The sequence below is a fragment of the Oryx dammah genome, unplaced genomic scaffold, assembly GCF_014754425.2.
Source record: "Oryx dammah isolate SB20612 unplaced genomic scaffold, SCBI_Odam_1.1 HiC_scaffold_27, whole genome shotgun sequence".
NCBI lineage: Eukaryota > Metazoa > Chordata > Mammalia > Artiodactyla > Bovidae > Oryx > Oryx dammah.
Window position 1 is genome coordinate 75,765,980 of NW_024070211.1, and position 20,896 is coordinate 75,786,875.

Sequence of the window (20,896 nt, forward strand, 5' to 3'; positions counted from 1 at the left end):
GTAGATTACATACTAAATCCTTGGGTCCAAAGGGGAAAAAAACCCTCAAATATTAGTTTTACTAAAGGTGAACTTAAGCTCTGGTCAGAAAGTAATGATTAGAACTCTTTCTTGCTACCCAGCACCTAAAATTAAGCTATCTAATCTGTACAACTTTATTTTAAGGAAATGATACATGGTAACTTTCATATTCACTGTTTGAAGTGGAGCTAGAGCATGTCATAAAGTGCTGAATTGAAACCTTTCTTGTAAAGAGGTCACAGATCAAGAAGACCTCAGCTGGATTTCGTACATATCCATTTTCTATTGAAGTATAGTTGATTTACTGTATTGTGCTAGTTTCAGGTATATAGCACAGCTTTACATATATACATCTATATACAGTTAAGTATATGTCTGTATATGCAGTTATATATGTATGTATATATGTGTGCATGTATATATTCTTCAGATTCTCTTCCTTTATAGGTATACAATAACTGCAGAATATTGAGTATAGTTCCCTACTGTGCTATACTCCCTGCTCTGCTATACGTAAGTCCTTGTTGATTATCTGTTTTATATATTGTAGTATGTATATGTTAATCTCAACCATAATTTATTCTTAATACATATCCACTTAATCAGCAATGTGCCACAGGAGAAGTAATAAGGTATCATCTAGTCTTAATTTTCACATGTGTAAATGAGAATAATGACATAGTTTAGGAGATTCATTAATTTTGAGTAATAGAACAAAAGTGGCTTGGTGTAGGGGTGGGCAGCCCACTCCAGTACTCTTGCCTGGAAAATCCCATGGATAGAGGAGCCTGGAAGGCTGCAGTCCATGGGGTCACTAAGCGTCACACACGACTGAGTGACTTCACTTTCACTTTTCATTTTCACGCACTGGAGAAGGAAATGGCAACCCACTCCAGTGTTCTTGCCTGGAGAATCCTAGGGATGGGGAGCCCGGTGGGCTGCCGTCTATGGGGTCGCACAGATTCGGACACGACTGAAGTGACTTAGCAAGCAAGCAAGATGCTTAGTTAACACATGTGCTCTTTGCCTTCTTGGACTGTATGCTCTGTGAAAAGCGGGTGTATGTTTCCTGTTCCTCCTGTGGCTTCCCGCACTATATTACTCTGATCTACTTATGGCAATTAATGTATATTGAGTGATACTCTGTGATTAGTATGAAATTCAGTAAATGAAGGAAAGCGGTTGGCTGGCCCCAGCCACCATGGACTTGGCAGTTGTGTTCTTTCAGAACAGAAGCTCCCAGGGGAAGCCTGACATCTGTTGCAGCCATGAACACCAATGTGTGATTAAAGCTAAGTGCTAACAAGAGAATCCAAGGTTTTTGTTTTAGGCTGAGCTTGTGCTTTGATGTGATCCTGGTTAGAGTCAGGACAAGGGCAACACAAATGAAAAACTGAAAGAATTTATTGACTGAGGAGATATAATCTGTAGATTTATGGTGAGATGGATGCAACTTGATTTATAGAGGAAAACTGCTCCTGCCCCTCAATGGTGTTGAGCTCTAGCTCTAGGTAACAGGACAGCCAGCCTCCCTCTGTAAAGATGGCTAAGTTTCTGAGCCGATTGTCAAACATCATAAATCATGGAGACCCAGGGCGCATCCTGCTGAAACGTATAAACTTAAAACAAGCACAGGCATAAGACAATAAATAAGCAGCATGTGGGTCTTCCATGAAAGAACAGAGGTCATTTAAATTGTGTGGCATGGAGGGCTCAGAGGTCATTGTAGGTTGATGTCCATCAGGTAGCGTTCAGTCCTGTATGTTTCCTGCCACTCTTCTCACGGTGGCCTGGGAAGGGAGCTGAACTCTTCTGCAGGTTTTATTTTGACTAATTAATGACATAGGCTTGGAGGTAGGAAGTGTGGTAGAAGCCATCTACTGCTTTAATTATCTCTGACCTTAATACTGTCCATGCCTGGAGGATATGGTCTCTGATTGACTGATGCCTCCCCACAGGTGGCCATTCCACAAAGTAAGTGTCTAAGAGTCTTGTTTAAAGGAGACTGATGGGTTAGCCCTAGACAAAGAAAATAAAGCCCTTAGGACTGTGTCTCTAAAACACTTACCCAACCCTGCAATATTCTGAGGGAGCTCGGCTCCCTCTTGTGGCCTAAAAACACGTGTCCATTTGTTCCACCCTGCTTGACTACTTTACAGGAGCCAGTCTTTTGCCAACTACATCTTGAGCTTCCTATCCTTTCTTGTGGGAAAATAGACACAGCCCTGGCAAACTGATAGATGTACACCTGGCTTAGTTAATGCTCACGCACCCGGACTTGTCTTTCTCCCCTTCTCTTGTGGGCTATCACAGTCTTCGGCTCTAAGATCAGTGTTCTCAGGCGTTCTATCTTCCTAGCTAAGTCTATCTGCTTACCTATCTATCTTTTTATATTTTTACCTATCCCAAGGAATAATTGAATAATCACGTCTCAAGATGCTATTATATAATAAGATTGGGTTTCATTTTTTTTTTTGAACGAGGAATTAAATCTGTTGATTGAATTTGTAGAATGAAAAGATGGACAGTAAAATATGAGATCCATGGGAGGTAAGCCTAGCTCTTTTTTAAAAGAAAGCTATATTTATGTATTTTTTGGCTTGTGCTAGTGTTAGTTGCAGCACGTGGGATATTTGCTTTTTGTTGTGGCACACTGGATATTTAGGGGCAGCATGTGGGATCTTTCAGTTGATGTGTGTGTGCGTGAGTTCAATCACTAAATCGTGTCGGACTCATTGCAACCTCATGGACTGCAGCCCACCAGGCTCCTCTGTCCACAGGACTTCTCAGGCAAGAATACTGGAGTGGCTTGCCACTTCCTTCTCCAGGGGATCTTCCCGACCCAGGGATTGAACCCATGTCTCTCGTTTCTCCTATCCTGGTTGGTGGATTCTTTACCCCTGGGTCACCTGGGAAGCCCTCTTTACTTGCAGCATGTGGGATTTAGTTCTCTGACCACTGATAGAACCTGGGCCCCTTGCATTGGGATTGTGGAGCCTTAGCCACTGGACCACCAGGAAAGTCCCAGGCCTAACTTTTAGAAGTGATATATCCTCAAGGCCAGAAATGGAAAACTCAAAACCAAAAGGGTTACATCTTTTTCTCTGTCACATTTTAAAACTTACGTGGCTTTTAAAAACATAAATTTGTTTCCATCATTTAAAAATAGATTTCATATAAAAACTGAACATGGCTTGGATTTCTGGCTTCTTAAAATCAGAAGATTTGACAACAGAGGGTTCACATTTTCTTGTGGTAACTGTCAGTGGAGCCTGACTGATATCCGTACACTTTAAATTCATGTCCTCCATTTTACCACAGGCTTCACCACTTCCTACAGTCTTGTGGTTGACCCATATCCCTCCATTTGTATCTGATGAGTTTGTGATTCTGTAGGCTTGTAGCATGGAAGGTCCATTCACACCTTATTATGGCATAACTTTGGTCCCTAGTTCCATAAAATATTTTTGAAAAACTGAGTAATTGTCCAGAGACCTATGTCTAGCCAGGGTGGGGCATGCGGCCCCAAATAGTCCAGCCTTCACAGGGCAAGCTGACCTGGAAATCTCAAGAGAGTGATACAGGGAACTCTCAAGGCCTGAAACAGCGACCAGGAATGTGTCAAAATGTAGATGTATTTCACCTCCTTACAGACTAATAAGAATGTGAAAAACAGTCACAAAAAACGCGGGGTTTATCTATGTTCAGGCTATTTCTCTGTTGTTGTTTAGTCACTAAATCATGTCCAACTCTTTTGTGACCCCATGGACTGTAGCCTGCTTGGCTCCTTTGTCCATAGGATATCCCAGGCAAGAATACTGGAGCGGGTTGTCACTTCCTTCTCCGGGGGATCTTCCCACGCAGGTATCAGGAGTCTGTGAGTCTTCATTTATTTGTACTGGTTTACTGATACCCTTGAACATTTGCTACTTATTAGTGCATTTGATCCTGCCTGGCCTCTTCAACTCCTAGACTGTAAACTCTTGGAAGACAGATTTCCTGCTCTAGTTCTTTTCCCTTCTGTCTTTCGTTCTTCCCCTTATCTCCCTATTTCCCATAAAATAAAACACATTAAAAGAATATGTGGTTTTGATCTTTCAGTCAGTTCAGTTGATTATTCATATCCAACTTTTTTCGACCCCATGGACTGCAGCATGCCAGGCTTCCCTGTCCATCACTAACTCTTGGAGCTTGCTCAAACTCATGTCTGTTGAGTCGGTGATGCCATCCAACCATCTCATTCTCTGTTGTCCCCTTTTATTCTTGCCTTCATTCTTTCCCAGCATCAGGATCTTTTCCAGTGAGTCAGTTCTTTGCATCATGTGGCCAAAGTATTGGGGCTTCAGCATCAGTCCTTCTAATGAATCAGTTCACTTAAGTTCAGTCACTTAGTCATGTCTAACTCTTTGTGATCCCATGGACTGCAGCACGCCAGTCTTCCCTGTCCATCACCAACTCTTGCAGCTTGCTCAGACTCATGTCCATTGAGTCAGTGATGCCATTCCAATGAATATTCAAGACTGATTTCCTTTAGGCTTGACTTGTTTGATCTCCCTGCAGTCCAAGGGACTCTCAACAGTCTTCTCCAATGCTACAGTTCAAAACCATCAATTCTTTGGTGTTCAGTTTTCTTTATGGTACAGCTCTCACATCCATACATGACTACTGGAAAAACCATAGCTTTGACCAGACAGACCTTTGTTGGCAAAGTAAGGTCTCTGCTTTTTAATATGATGTCTAGGTTGGTCATAGCTTTTCCTCCAAGGAGCCAAATGTCTTTTAATTTTATGGCAGGCAGTCACCATCTACAGTGATTTTGGAGTCCAAGAAAATAAAATCTGTCACTGTTTCCATTGTTTCCCCATCTATTTGCGATGAGGTGATGGGAGCGGATGCCATGATCTTAGGTTTTTGAATGTTGGGTTTTATGCGAGCTTTCTCACTCTCTTTCATTTTCATCAAGAGGCTCTTCAGGTCCTCTTTGCTTTCTGCCATAAGGGTGGTATCATCTTCATATCTGAGGCTATTGATATTTCCTCTGGCAATCATGATTCCAGCTTGTGCTTCATCCAGTCCAGCATTTCACATGATGTACTCTGCATATAAGGTAAATAAGCAAGTTGACAATATATAGCATTGATGTACTCTTTTCCCAATTTGGAACCAGTCTATTGTTCCATGTCCAGTTCTAACTGTTGCTTCTTAACCTGCATACAGATTTCTCAGGAGGCAGGTAAGTTGATCTGGTATTCGCATCTCTTTAAGAATGTTCAACAGTTTGTTTTGATCCACACAGTGAAAGGATTTAACTGTAGTCAATAAAGCAGAAGTAGAAGTTTTCCTGAAACTCTCTTGCTTTTTCTATGATCCAACAGATGTTGGCAATTTGATTTCTGGTTCCTCTGCCTTTTCTAAATCCAGCTTGAGTATCTGGAAGTTCTCGGTTCACGTACTGTTGAAGCCTGGCTTCAAGAATTTTGAACATTACTTTACTAGCATGTGAGATGAGTACAATTGTGCAGTAGTTTGAGCATTCTTTGGCATTGCCTTTCTTTGGGATTGGAATGAAAACTGCCTTTTTCCAGTCCTGTGGCCACTGCTGAGTTGTCCAAATTTAGTGGCATATTGAGTGCAACACTTTCATAGCATCGTCTTTCAGGATTTTAAAAGGTCAACTGGAGTTTCATCACCTCTGCTAGCTTTGTTTGCAGTGATGCTTCTTAAGGTCCACTCGACTTTGCATTCCAGGATGTCAGGCTCTCGGTGAGTGATCACACCATTGTGGTTATCTGGGTCATGAAGATCTTTTTTGTATAGTTCTTCTGTGTATTCTTGCCAACTCTTTTTAATATCTTCTGCTTCTGTTAGGTCCATACCATTTCTGTTGTTTACTGTGCCCATCTTTGCATGAAATGTTCCCTTCAGTTCAGTTCAGTTGCTCAGTCGTGTCCGACTCTTTGCGACCCCATGAATCACAGCACGCCAGGCCTCCCTGTCCATCACCAACTCCCGGAGTTCACTCAGACTCACGTCCATCAAGTCCGTGATGCCATCCAGCCATCTCATCCTCTGTCGTCCCCTTCTCCTCCTGCCCCCAATCCCTCCCAGCATCACAGTCTTTCCAATGAGTGAACTCTTCGCATGAGGTGGCCAAAGTACTGGAGTTTCAGCTTTAGCATCATTCCTTCCAAAGAAATCCCAGGGCTGATCTCCTTCAGAATGGACTGGCTGGATCTCCTTGCAGTCCAAGGGACTCTCAAGAGTCTTCTCCAATACCACAGTTCAGAAGCATCAATTCTTTGCCACTCAGCCTTCTTCACAGTCCAACTCTCACATCCATACATGACCACTGGAAAAACCATAGCCTTGACTAGATGGTCCTTAGTCGGCAAAGTAATATCTCTGCTTTTGAATATGCTATCTAGGTTGGTCCCTTGGTATCTCTAATTTTCTTGAAGAGATCTCTAGTCTTTCCCATTCTATTGCTTTCCTCTATTTCTTTGCATTGATCACTGAAGAAGGCTTTCTTATCTCTCCTTACTATTCTTTGAAACTCTGCATTCAGATGGGTATATCTTTCCTTTTCTCCTTGCATTTAGCTTCTTTTCTTTTGAACTGTAGATGTATAAATAAAAGTTTCATCAATTTCCCAGCTGCTGCTTCTTTTCCTTTGCTAGATCAGGATGGAATCCTCAGAACCTTTTGTTCTTTTTTATTTTAGGTTTTAGAATGAGACAGCGCCATGTCATCATGGAATCAACGGGGCCTGCGGGCCGTTGCCCTCACTTGGTGGAATCTGTTCCTTGTGAGGATCCTGTGTGTTACCAGTGGCTGGTGTCAGAAGGGATCTGTATCCCTGATCATGGCAAGTGTGGCCCTGGACATCGCATCCTGAAGGCTGTCTGCCAGAATGATCAAGGTATGACTCAAAGAAACATGGAGATTGAGTAATATCTGCCAAATAACACACCACCACTCTCAGATCATCTTCCACAAGGATACAGTCTTTCCTAGTCTTGAATATTCATGTTTGAGTTGATGACAGTGACATGTTTCTGCAGAGAAAGCTGGTTTGACTTAATATAGAGCTGTGTGCTCTGTGGCAGAAGAGCACTGATTATACCTAAATGCAGTACAGAGAACTCAGAGAGGTCTCTGGAGTTAGTTTACTAAGACATTGTCTGGAGAGCTTCCAACTCATTAATACAAAACAAGATTTATTTGTGTTTATTGATGTTATTATGTAACATGCTTTTTATATGTTATCATTATTAACAAATACCACCTTGTAAATTACAGGGCTGAAGCCCCCTCCAAGTTAAAAGAAAAAAAAAAGTACAAAGCTGCATCTTTTCAGTTATATAGCATTAGATTAGAATCAGTTCTAGACATAATGCTAACAATTCTAAAGAACTGTGTTAAAATATAGGTTGTCAAGATTAACAAAACTGTTAACAGTGGTGTCTTTCCTTCATCACCAAACTTCTGGTACAGTGGTTTTGTGCAATGAAGGGTGATTTAGCAAATACATAAGACACATGGAAATGAGAAAAGTGACATTTAAAACCTTTATCTTAGTATTAAAAAATATTCAGTCTCCTGGAAGAGTATCAAGTATGTTTATTAATCAGTCCTGTCATGAATAGTCATAATTTATAATACTCATGGTGTGTGGAGTGAAATGTTTTGACTTATGGAGTGAAGAGATCCACAGAATAGAAGGAAATTACAAAGTGGATTCAGAATGGATGTTAGCATTCACACAGGGCTGGCATTCAGCAGTGTATTAATATTTCCCCTTCCCTTCCTTCTTCTTGCCTCTTGTCTCTCTCATTCCCTCCTTTTCTCCATCACTTCCTTCTTTCTGTCCTTCCTTCTCTCCCTCCACACATCCTTCCTTTTTTAAATCACTGCCATAATTATACAAATAAACATTTATCAACTGATATAATTGATCACCTCATGAAGCCAGGTAGTTGTTTAATTAAATAGAGAGCCACACCAGATTGTATTAGCTATAGTCCTTTTTGACTAAATAGTTTAACAGTAGATTCTAACATTACCAAGCAGTTTTTGAATTGTGGTGACATACATGTGAATTATTAACAGCAGCACCTAAGACCAATTTTTGAATTCAAAAAGAGTAGGACAGGTGTTTAAAACCTGAGCTCTAGAGTCAGGTTGGAATTTCCAGTCTGCTACTGTTCTGGTAGATGGTCTCAGAAAACTTATTTAACTGTGGAGACATCTTTTCCTTCACCTGGAAAGCAGAGATAATAAAAACCTACTTCTTACTCTCAGATTAATGAAAGTGTTAAGTGAAGTGCCTGGCACATAACCGTTCAAAATAAGCTGTGAGCTTATTTCATTTGTAATGCACACTTATTGTTTTCTGTCCTAGGGGATTTGTGCAAACAGCGTTCTTTTATAATAGAAAAATGGAAATAATAATGAAGATCAGAATTACTGTACTAGTTCACCTTCCCAGACTCTAGCTGTGGAAACAAAATCATTTGTTTGATTGAGACCCAGTGACAGATGACTGTCCAGCTTTGTCATAGCAGGTTTTGAAGATTTTACACAGCTGTCATACAATGTCGGACACGACTGAACGACTTCCCTTTCACTTTTCACTTTCATGCATTGGAGAAGGAAATGGCAACCCACTCCAGTGTTCTTGCCTGGAGAATCCCAGGGACGGGGGAACCTGGTGGGCTGCCGTCTGTGGGGTCGCACCGAGTCGGACACGACTGAAGCGACTTAGCAGCAGCATACAATGTCCACAGGGCTGGGGACTCCTTTCACAATGTATACTGCCCCTTCTTTAGTATTGCACAGTGTGAGATTCTGATTTATAATTAGAAGTATCTATCTGGTCTCTGACCCTATTCTAGCACACAGCTTCTAAAATCATTGGCATTTCCTGAGCAGTGCGAGCAATGGGAGAAGCTTTTGTTATAATATTTGGCCAGTGGTCCTCAGTTCCTGAAATCACGTCCATAAAGTTGAAATTCGTATCTAGTTATTCACATCAAGACCCTTTCTACCACTACTGGATTTATGTTAATGAGGTGACTTTGGAAAAGTACCTAAAGGTGAGCTCTGGTTGCCCCAGGCAACCATGAATAGAAGATTAGAACTTTCAACCCCATCCAGTGATATCTGGGGAAAGGGGAGGGACTGGAGGCTGACTGAAACACTAATGGCTACTGAGTTAATCAATCATGCCTGTGTAATGAAACGACCATAAAAATCCAAAAGACATGGTTCAGAGAGCTCCCAGATTGATAAATACATAGAAATTTGGGAGGAGTAGCAAAAGGAGGCTCTTTGCCCTTTCCCATGCCTTGCCCTCTGCATCTTATCCACCTCATTGTTCCTGAGTTTTATCCTGTTATAATAAAATGGTTAGCTAGTAAGCAAATGGTTTTTCTGAGTTCTATGAGCTACTCTAACAAATTAATCAAACTGTAGGAAGAGGTCATGGGAACTTCTGATTTTAGTCAGTTTGGTGAGAAGCACAGGTAACCTGGACTTGAGATTGATGTCTCAAGTGAAGGGCAGTCTTGAGGGAGTGAGCCCTTTACCTGTGGACTCTGATGCTACCTGCAGATAGGCAGTATCAGAAATAAGCTGAATGGTAAAGCAGCTGGACTGGACAATTTGCTTGATGTGGTGTGGGGAAACCACCCCTTCCTGCACATACACGGACATGTACACCTTGGAGTTGATGGCAGAACATTTTTGACAGAGCTATCAACTTTACCATTTTACAGCAGGTGTGGAGTTCTATTGCTTATTCCTGTTAAATAACTCATTTTTCAGCATGAGCTTACCTTCACAGTTTCTATGGGAGAAGTAGGAATTACTACTTGTTCAGATCAGTTTCATGAAGTCTTTGTAGTTTTTAAGTACCTGGATGGCCCCTTCATCATTTATGGGGCAACAACCACAGTCATGGTTACAAAAATACACTGGCCTCCACGTGGCTGAGGTAGTCTTTGATCCAGTGAGAAATTGAAAATGTGATCTGGTTGCACTTTTTGAAGTTCATCATCTATGAGATTCTAGATGATTGATGACCCAAATTTGCCAGAGAAGTGCTCCTGTTTGACTCTCCACGTATTGTCATAAGGCCTTCCCTGGTTACTCAGATGGTAAGCAATCTGCCTGCAATGCGGGATATCCGGGTTTGATCCCTAGGTCGGGAAGATGACCTGAAGAAGGAAATGACTACTCACTCTACTATTCTTGCCTGGAAAATTCCATGGGCAGAGGAGCCTGGTGGGCTACAGTCCATGGGGTCTCAAAGAGTCGGACACGACTGAGTGACAAACACACGTGTATTGTCATAGCCTTTACATAGTTACAGAAGTTGACAGGACTCTTGACATTCATTTAAAGGCTTAGAGAGAAAAAAGGGTTGAGATCTATTCAATGAATCTCCTGTGATTTTTTTTTTCTTTTAACAACTGAGACTTTTCATTACTCTGAGTCTATTGTTTCATAGGCTTTTATTTCAGAATTTATTCATAGGTAAATTGAGACCAAAGAAAATAATTTTTTATTAAAAATTAAACTCAAATCTAATTAGACTTGAGACTTGCTTTAATTTGCAAGATTACTTACTTTGTTCTTTATTTTAAGACTTGTCCATATTGACTCACTCCAGGTATCCCTTATACCGAAAGGATTCAGTATCCTTGCAGAAGTGGACAACCCATTCAGATTGTGGAGCCAAGAGATTTTCTCATAGCTGTGATCAGGATTCTGTGAGACTCTTGACAGTGTCTTGTTCAGCATAACTCCTCTCACTAGAAAGACATGTTTGTCTTTCCCTCAGAAGTTCATTCCTACCATTAGTTTGAAGACTTAAAAATATCTATGCTACACTGAAACTACGAAGTAGCTGTTATCCCTAAAATTATGAGTTTAAAAACGAGATCTACTTTGGATTACTTAAGAGTCAAATAGTCATATATGATTTTCTACAGGTATCTCTGTAGATATCTAGTACTTTGACCCTTTCTCTATTTTTATTTATCACTGATGCTCTTCAGTGAGTCTCACTAAAGTTTCTATTTCTCACCCAGCCTGTGATGGTAACAGATAATGTTAGTCAGTAGTGTTTATTTTGAGTAATAAAATTATATCATAGATTATATGAATGAGTATTCTGATATGAAATCTGATTTCTAGTACTTTGGTAAATTAGCTTTGATTTCTCTCCTCTGCACATTTAATAATTATTATGAATCAAAAGAAGTCTACTGAGTATAGAGAACACATAAGTTTTTCTTGTCTCATTAACAGGTATGTTTCCTACATCTCAAAGAGGGCATTTAAGTTTCCATGGAAATTTTTAATTGTTTGGTCTAGTTCTGTACAAAATGCCATTGTTAATTTGATAGGGATTGCATTGAACCTATAGATTGCCCTGGGTAGAATGGTCATTTTAATAGTATTGATCCTTACAATCCTATAGATTATCATGCTAAGTGAAATAAGTCAGACAGAGAAAGGCAAATATCATATGATATCATTTATATATGAAATCTTTAAAAAATGATGCATGAACTTATTAACAAACATAAATAGACTCACAGACATAGAAAACAAATTTATGTTACCAAACGGGAAAAGAATGGAAGGGATAAATTAGGAGTTTGGGATTAACAGATACACATGACTACATATAAAATAGGTAAATGACAAAGTCCTACTAGATAGCATGTTCATTTTATGTAACTGAATCATTTTGCTGTACACCACAAACTAGCATAAATTGTAAATGGTTTATACTTCAATAAAAAAGGAGGGAGCATTTGAAAGTAAATGAAGCGTGATGCAAACTGCAAACTGATGTATATCTTCCTTAGATTATTAATTCACTGTTTTCACCTTTATTTCTTTGACATGTAACTGGTTTATTGTTGCTAGGTTTCTCTTGTAATTGAGGAAGATTTAACATCAGGGGACATCTTCCCAGAGCAGGTTGGGAAAATGCCTATAATGCCAGGGCAGTGGACAGCATTCCAGGGAAGTGGCAATGACTGGCAGGTGACCACTATTTCCCACTGTTCATGTCTCCATGCAGAGAAGGCAATGGCACCCCACTCCAGTACTCTCGCCTGGCAAATCCCATGGATAGAGGAGCCTGGTAGGCTGCAGTCCATGGGGTTGCTAGGAGTCGGACACAACTGAGCAACTTCACTTTCACTTTTCACTTTCATACATTGGAGAAGGAAATGGCAACCCACTCCAGTGTTCTTGCCTGGAGAATCCCAGTGATGAAGGAGCCTGGTGGGCTGCCGTCTATGGGGTCACATAGAGTTGGACATGACTGAAGCGACTTAGCAGCAGCAGCAGTATGTCTCCATGATGCAAAATGGGCAAAGGACACTGCAGTGTCATTGGATAAATACCAGACTTTCCCCTGGAACGATCAGATTCTGAGTACTCAGCACATATTTTGCTCTATAATTTGCTAAATAGGCTGTTTAAAAAAAAAAGTATCTGTATATTTCAGGAAACATCTTTATTCAGGAATAATGCAGTGTACATTCTGTACTTATAGAAAGCAAATATCCATGCTGGAGAAGACTGCAATACATCAGGAAGAACAAGGTTCACACGCTGACGGGTACATGGAGTTGAGTTCTCTGGTACCTCTGTACCTCTCCCTTGAATACAAGGTTTCTTATTTTAACAGTTCCACTAACCTTCCCCATGCAAATATTTCTCTTAAGTGGTATACGTGTTTGCACAGAAAGCATGAGGAATGATTTCCCATCATTACAGGAACTTGGCTTTTCTTTTCAGAGGCATATTTCTGTGAGTTCCTGCCTTGCATCATTAACCTTGAACAAGCCAAAAATGTGATCTTTAATCTTAGCTAAAATGGCATGTGTTTGCAATCCTTAACACTGTAGTGCCTTTTCTAGGATGACTTTAATTGGTGGAAAGCATACTAGAATAATCATTTACTTGGGTTGGTTAAAATGTTTAGACATGTTTATACATCTGTGATTGGAATTGGAAGTTTTATTTTGTTTATTTTTATCTTTAAATCTCAAGAAATATTCTTGGGCTGACCTGTGAGAATAAGGTCAAACTTGATTCATATGGGAATTAGTTGATCAGAATATTTTGTGATTCACCAGAATTCTAAATAGAACCCCCTTTGTATTTTCAACTTATTATTTTTAAAAAAACCTTTGATCATGTTGTACCTTATTTGGTCAATAAGCATGGCTTTGCTTTTCTGCATCTTTTTTTCTTTTTTAAACAAAACTTTCTATTTCAGCATAATATTTATTTTCTTATATTTTAAGAAGAAAAGGAATAGATTATTCATCAGATATTTCTTTGCCATAAAAGCATATTTGTGCAATCAACCTATTTAAGAGACATCATAAAATGAGAGCCATGATAGAGAATACAGTACCTCTAAATTAAATTTCAAATACAAATCTTCTACAAATTTTGAATAATGGCAGCATGGTTCACATAAACATATGGTTTATTAAGATGTGTATTTTGGAAAGGATAATAGTAATTGGAATTCTATTTTAAAGAAAGTAATTATCAATTCTCCTATTCTTTTAATTTTTCATTTATTTCTATTTTGATTTAAAAACAACAACAACAACAACTTATCTTTTGTGCAAGGTTTGGGAATCTTAGAACTATGTTACCAGGTGTTCAGAGGAATTTGAAAGAGAAGAGAATAAACATGGACATGCATTTTATATTAGCAGTGTAAATTTAGAGTAATGACTTTTTGGAGCAGTCAGACTTAGCAAGTACTCTTCTTTCCTGGCCAGATCCTCTTAAGCCATACCATGTCTGTGCATGCCAGCCAGAAATTCAACGGACACCACCTGCATCTCTTTGCCTAAGGAATTTCTCCAGTCACTGGAGCCTTCGTTGTTCACATATGCAGTCAGAAGTGCCAGGGAATTAACAATTCCAGGGAGCAGCCTTCAACCAGTGACTGAGAGGTGGTATATAAATGCCTGTGGGATCTTAGCTCCCTGCTGCTGCTGCTGCTAAGTCACGTCAGTCGTGTCCGACTCTGTGCTACCCCATAGATGGCAGCCCACCAGGTTCCCCCATCCCTGGGATTCTCCAGGCAAAAATACTGGAGTGGATTGCCACTTCCTTCTCCAGTGCATGAAAATGAAAAGTGAAAGTGAAGTCGTTCAGTTGTGTCTGACTCTTTGTGACCCCATGGACTGTAGCCTACCAGGCTCTTACGTCCAAGGGATTTCCCAGGCAAGGGTACTGGAGTGGGGTGCCATTGTCTTCTCCCTTAGCTCCCTGACTAGGGATCAAACCTGCACTCCCTTCACTGGAAGGTAAAGTCCTAACCACTGGACTGCCAGCGAGGTCTCCATGAAGATGTTTAAAAATCACTTTCTAAGGAAGAAATGATATAGTTTCTCATGTGATTTCATTCATTATTTTGAGCACCTCTTACTATTTATCAGTTGTTGGGTAATATCTGAAGGGCTTCAATGTACTGCTTGTGTACTTCCTTTGAAAATGTAAAACAAAACAAAAAACAACTAAACATCAGTGAATCCTATTTCTTTCCCAGTTAGACAGTACTGGTAACTTATACCATCCTCCTGAGTCTTGTTTTCCAACAATCAAGTCAGTTTATGCCTCTCAGGGGAGGACTTGGTTATTCATATCTTCATTTTGTAGTAATTCCAGAGGGTATTGGAATGTTTTTGAAGAAGAACAAGAAAAACAGACTCTTCTGAATATTAGCAGACTTATTTGTGTAGAAAAATTGAGTCTGAAGTGAAAGGGGGACATGTTGCTTTGTCTCCTTTTTTCTAGATCGTTGGTTCTAAAACTGATTATATATAAGATGGATATTATATATCCATCACTCAGATGGATTATAAAAATGCAAGATTCTGACACCACCTCCCCCCACTTCAGATGCTGATGGTGCTGGTCCAAGGACCGTACTTTGAGAAATACTGTTCTGGAAAGAAGGGGACCTATGGGCAGCCTCATCACATTAGTACATAGCAGAGGTAGGCTGAAATAGTGAAAGACATGTCTTATATTTCATCATAATCAGCAGTGATATTGATTCTAATCTGTTTTTTTCTTCTTTCCTGCTGGGAAACTTTTTCTTGAAATCTGTGAAATATATTACTGTCATTCCAGAAGGAAGCAGTGAGTAAATGTTCTTTTATTTCTTTATTGTTACCTAGATGGATTACTGAAAGATCGAATAGTGGAAAGCAATAGTGTACTCCTGCAGAAACAGAAGACGTATAATATATGAGATGAGTTGTTTAGGTTTAGAGGAGAGAATTTTCATTTCCCGCAGGCTATCTTTCTCAGACCACCGACTGGTAGCAGTTGGGTGTCAGTGTCCTTACTGATGGAAGTGTGGTGATGACAAATACATTGTATTAAATTTTGAAATGAATCTGGCATTGCAGTTGAAAGTGCCAATAAGATCAGGCTGCTATTCACGCTACAGGAATCAGACTGCAGAGGAGATTAAATTTGAGAGTTCCTGTAGCCAAGTTCATCATTCCCTTTCATTTAGATGTCTTGCAGTGAAATTAAAGGTGAAACTTTAATAATGTTTGGCAATGAAGGGGATCCAAAAGAGAAAAATAAAGATTTCATTCAAATCAGAGTTTTTCCATCCATACTTGAGGGGAAGGTGGTGAGTAGACGTAAACTGGTTCAATTTAAATGCTAAGGAGAGAGGAACTTCAATGCAGTTTTAAATATATTTATTGTATGTTGTCTGTTGATAAACAAGTATTGTATTTGAAATTATTTCCTCTTTCCACTCTGCTACCTACCCAGACTTTGCAGGACAGCTTTTGTCTCTTTTCTCTTTTACTGAGATGCCTAAAGAAATGACTGTTTTCACATCACTATCCAGCGTTATTCTGCAATCAGACTAAATATAGTCTGATTTCTCCAGATTTATAATATTTAGAATAGCTTAGAGTAAACTGCTTCCTCAGTGTGCCTACGTCACTTATAGAAAGAATGCTTCCTTTTCCTATCTCTTCTGAAATTCTCACTAGGCAATCAACTTTCTGTTCCCATTCTTTATGATTCAGAAAGCAAACTAAATCATAAGTTATACTGATGTTTCAAAATGTAGCTCATATGATTAAGTGGCCATCTTAGCCTTTCAGTGGGAATTACTGTGAGATCATCACCATTCCCATGACTTTTGACTTTCTGATTGCACTCGGAATTTTCCCTATTCCATTGTGTGTTCCACTAGTATTACTAACAGGGGTTTCTTACAACATTAGTCACAAAGATGTAATTTTGCTTTCATGTAGAATGCATTTTAAAGTTGTATATGGCTGTTTCATTTCATCTTTGGGTAGATATTCCTGACATACCATCTCTCTGTTTTTTTTTTTTTTCTCTTTGTAAACATAGGATAAGTAAGGAACATGGGTTAAAACATGATGCTAGGATGATGGAGTCATTTCCACTGCTAAGATAACCAATATGACTCAATTAGGATATGCAGTAAGAGGCTACCTGTGCTGCACCCACTTGTGTGTTTTCAAGAAAATATAATGAAATAAATCTACCCTGGAAAGGCTAATCTATCCCACACAAAAGTAATTCGAAGAGCATTTCTCTTAGGCTTATATTTAAGAACATTTGTCTTTCTAAATTAACTGATGATCCAAAATTGAGAGTTATTGGTGTCTTACTCTTTATGCTGCATAGTTCATTCCATACACTGAATTGTGTGCTATGCCCAAAGAATTGTATATTTTAATTTTCTCTGGAGAGCTATCTAAGAAGTAGAAACAAAAAAATTTAGAGAAATCATATATTTGATAGCAAAGAAACATAAAGTAAAAATGTTTTGAAAGTTAATTTAGTGACATGTTAAGACCATGATACTTCTGTTACTCTGTAGGTAGATTTCAATCAACCACAGGTATTTCGGAAATCCATAGCTCACTATGAATGCTACCTCTACCTGTTACCTCTATGGTAATTTGCCTCCACAGTCATGATCATGTTATCCCCTTGTCTGGAGATGCTCATCCTCCTCTTCTTTCTTTGGCCAAATTCTTACCCATCCTTTAAAAACTTGGATTGATATCCTACAGAAAACCATCTCTCTACTCTCACTTCACATCTTTCAACTGGTTTGGAATCTCAAGTGAATATTACAATTGCCACCTATCACCAATTCTGTGTCACAGTCAATAATGATAATTCCATTTCCTTTATAGATGATTAGTCCAGAAATGTGTCAGGTTAAATATGTTTGAACCAATGAGATGAGGGAAGAGGGAAGTGAGTAAGGCAAGGAATTTAAACTGCTGTCGTAATCCATTGTGTAATTTGGCTTCAAGATGAAGGCACTGCTGCTTACAGTAGGCAGAGATGTGAAGACCCTGAGTCCTGGAAAACACCACTGAGCCACCGACTCAACATTTTGAGCCATGGCTGTATTGTTAGTCAATAGATTTCCTTATTATTAAGCCAGTTTATATCAGCTATTGCAGAAATCATCCTACTTGATAGGGTGACTATCTTCTGTGTTCTTATAACACTTTGTGACTCAGTTATCCATGTCTTTGCTACATTATATTGGAATCATCTACTCACTTAATCCTTTTTTCCCATTTGATTCTTAACTTCTCAAGGGCAGAGAACTTGACTTATTCCTTGTGTTATTCTTGGGGTGATGCTAGAGTGTCAGGCATATTAGAATATACTCAATAAATATTTATAGAACTTAAAAAGAGTTATTTTAATTGATTTTCACAGCAGTCCAATTGGCAATTATAATTATTATTTCTATTTTATTGATGAGAGTGTTTTAGCCCAGAGATATTGATAGCCCACTGTCACTCAGCCAGTAAGTTTTAACACCAGAATTTTGAAATCCAAACCTGGGACTCCTAATTAGTAGTTGTTCTAACTTTATCACTGTCAGCAAATACATATTGCATGTACCAACACTGAAGTTACTGTGTCTCAGACCCACGCAATAACTTTTATTGGTTAAGATGTTATTATTTGTTAAGTGAGGCTTGGGCTGAGATTCATTCTTAATGCAGCAGTAAAGGCAAACACTGGCAGCTGACTGGTATAGGTCCAAACAATGAAACCCATTTCTATATGCACACTAAGCATTTTGACTCTTTCTCCTGGTGTCAGCTAATAGCAAGAGAGAGATCCCTGGATACAATGGAAACATGAAGGCCACACATGCTTCCTGTTTCTGTCTGGCACAAATTGTCTTGGAGTTTGATATATAGGATTTAGTTGTCTGTTCTCCTTGGCAACTTTACTTCTAATCTTGATTGTATTCAGACAGCTAAGCTGCATAGAACTTATTCAACATACTAGATTGAGAGTACAAAGAGAATGAGATTCTCTGAAAAAGGAGATATGTGAAACCATAAAGGAGAAGGTAGAAAAGACAACTCATTGGGGACAGCCAGCTTTTCTCAGCTTCACAGTAGAAGAGTTAGAGAGAGGATCAACAACAGAACTGCTAATAACACTGTGTCATGAAGTTTTGGGGAGTTTCAGTTCAGTTCAGTGTCTCAGTCGTGTCCGACTCTTTGCAACCCCGTAAATCACAGCATGCCAGGCCTCCCTGTCCATCACCAACTCCCGGAGTCCACCCAAACCCATGTCCATTGAGTCGGTAATGCCATTCAACCATCTCATCCTCTCCTCTCGTCCCCTTCTCCTCCTGCCCCCAATGCCTCCCAGCATCAGGGTCTTTTCCAATGAGTCAACTCTTTGCATGAGGTGGCCAAAGTACTGGAGTTTCAGCCTCAGCATCAGTCCTTCCAATGAACACCCAGGACTGGTCTCCTTTAGGATGGGTTGGTTGTATTTCCTTGCAGTCCAAGGGACTGTCAAAAGTGTTCTCCAACACCACAATTCAAAAGCATGAATTCTTCAGCACTTAGCCTTCTTCACAGTCCAACTCTCATATCCATACATGACCACTGGAGAAACCATAGCCTTGACTAGATGGACCTTTGTTGGCAAAGTAATATCTCTGCTTTTTAAAAAAAGTATAAATTTATTTATTTTAATTGGAGGCTGATTACTTTACAATATTGTATTGGTTTTGCCATACATCAACATGAATCCACCATGGGTGTACACATGTTCCCCATCTTGAACCCCCCTCTCACCTCCCTCCCCATCCCTCTGGGTTATCCCAGTACACCAACCCTGAGCATCCTGTATCATGCATTGAACCTGGACTGGCGATTCATACCACATATGGTATTATACATGTTTCAATGCCATTCTCCCAAATCATCCTACCCTCACCCTCTCCCACAGAGTCCAAAAGACTGTTCTATACATCTGTGTCTCTTTTGCTGTCTCGTATACAGGGTTATTGTTACCATCTTTATATATTCCATATATATGCGTTAATATACTGTATTGGTGTTTTTCTTTCTGGCTTACTTCACTCTGTATAATAAGCTCCAGTTTCATCCATCTCATTAGAATTGATTCAAATGTATTCTTTTTAATTGCTGAGTAATACTCCATTGTGTATATGTACATCTCTGCTTTTGAATATACTATCTAGGTTGGTCATAACTTTTCTTTCAAGGAGTAAGCGGTCTTTTAATTTCATGGCTGCAATCACCATCTGCAGTGGTTTTGGAGCCCCCAAAATTAAAGTCTAACACTGTTTCCCCATCTATTTCCCATGGAGTTTAGTGAAAAGCAAATAATTTCTTTACTCAAAATGGTACTTCCTGTTACACCAGCATTCTTAGACCATTGGACTTCCCTGGTGGCTCAGCTGGTAAAGAATCTGCCTGCAATGCAGGAGATCTGGGTTCGATCCCTGGGTTGAGAATATCCCCTGGAGAAGGGAATGGCTACCCACTCCAGTATTCTGGCCTGGAGAATTCCATGGACTATATAGTCCATGGGGGTCACAAAGACTCGGACAGGACTGAGTGACTTTTACTCACTTAGACCATTACTTAGACTTAGACCATTACTATAGTTTAATCCACATTTGACACAATAACAAGTTGATATGACTCTTTTAAGAAGGCTTCCTATTTCTTTTACTTCTAGAATGTTGGAAATTATGCTCATTACAAAGAAGAAAAGTAGCCTAGCACTAAAAACAAAGAGAAAATAAAGTTGTAATAATGTTTTAATAGGCATGGTAAGTATGCATGAAATCATTACAACATTTTTCTTAACACCTGTCAATCATTGTTTTACTTAACCCATGTTAATTTAATTGTATTCTTTTTTGATTGGAATATAGTTTCTTTACAATGTTGTGTTGGTTTCTACTGTACAGCAAAGTGAGTTAGCTGCACGTATACATACAGCCCCTCTTCCTTGGATTTCCTTTCTGCTTAGGTCACCACAGAGCATTGAGTAGTGTTCCCTGTGTTATACAGTAGTTTCTCATTAGTTATCTATTTTATACATTATAGTGTATATGTGTCAATCCCAATCTTCCAATCCATTCCATGCCCCTTACATTTATTTAAATATACTTTAATAGTAATTCTTTGAGGACATAATTTCCTTATGACACTGTTCCAGAAAACAAATGGGTAGAAATTAAAAGATGACAAAATCTGGCTTAATGTCTGAATATGTATCCCACAGGTATCTGGCAATGTTGATTAGAATGACAAGCTCATTTTCACTTAAGGCATTTACACTGAGGCTGGAGACCGCCTCTCAGGGTTGCTACAGTGAGAATCTCCACACTATTCTGCCAGAGAGGGTTATTATGAGAATTTTCCATTACCATTTTGGACAGGACAATTCTGCATTGTTCTTAATTTTCCTACACTTGAAGATAATTAGCATATCCATT

General features: G+C 39.3%; 1 protein-coding gene across 1 annotated transcript in view; it reads left to right on the forward strand.

The window, feature by feature from the left end:
- THSD7B (thrombospondin type 1 domain containing 7B) overlaps positions 1–20,896 on the forward strand; it is an 889,260-nt gene that overhangs the window by 306,859 nt on the left and 561,505 nt on the right. The window contains exon 6 of the mRNA XM_040228521.1: positions 6,743–6,940. Coding sequence (XP_040084455.1) covers positions 6,743–6,940 — 198 coding nt within the window. The remainder of the gene's footprint in view (positions 1–6,742; positions 6,941–20,896) is intronic.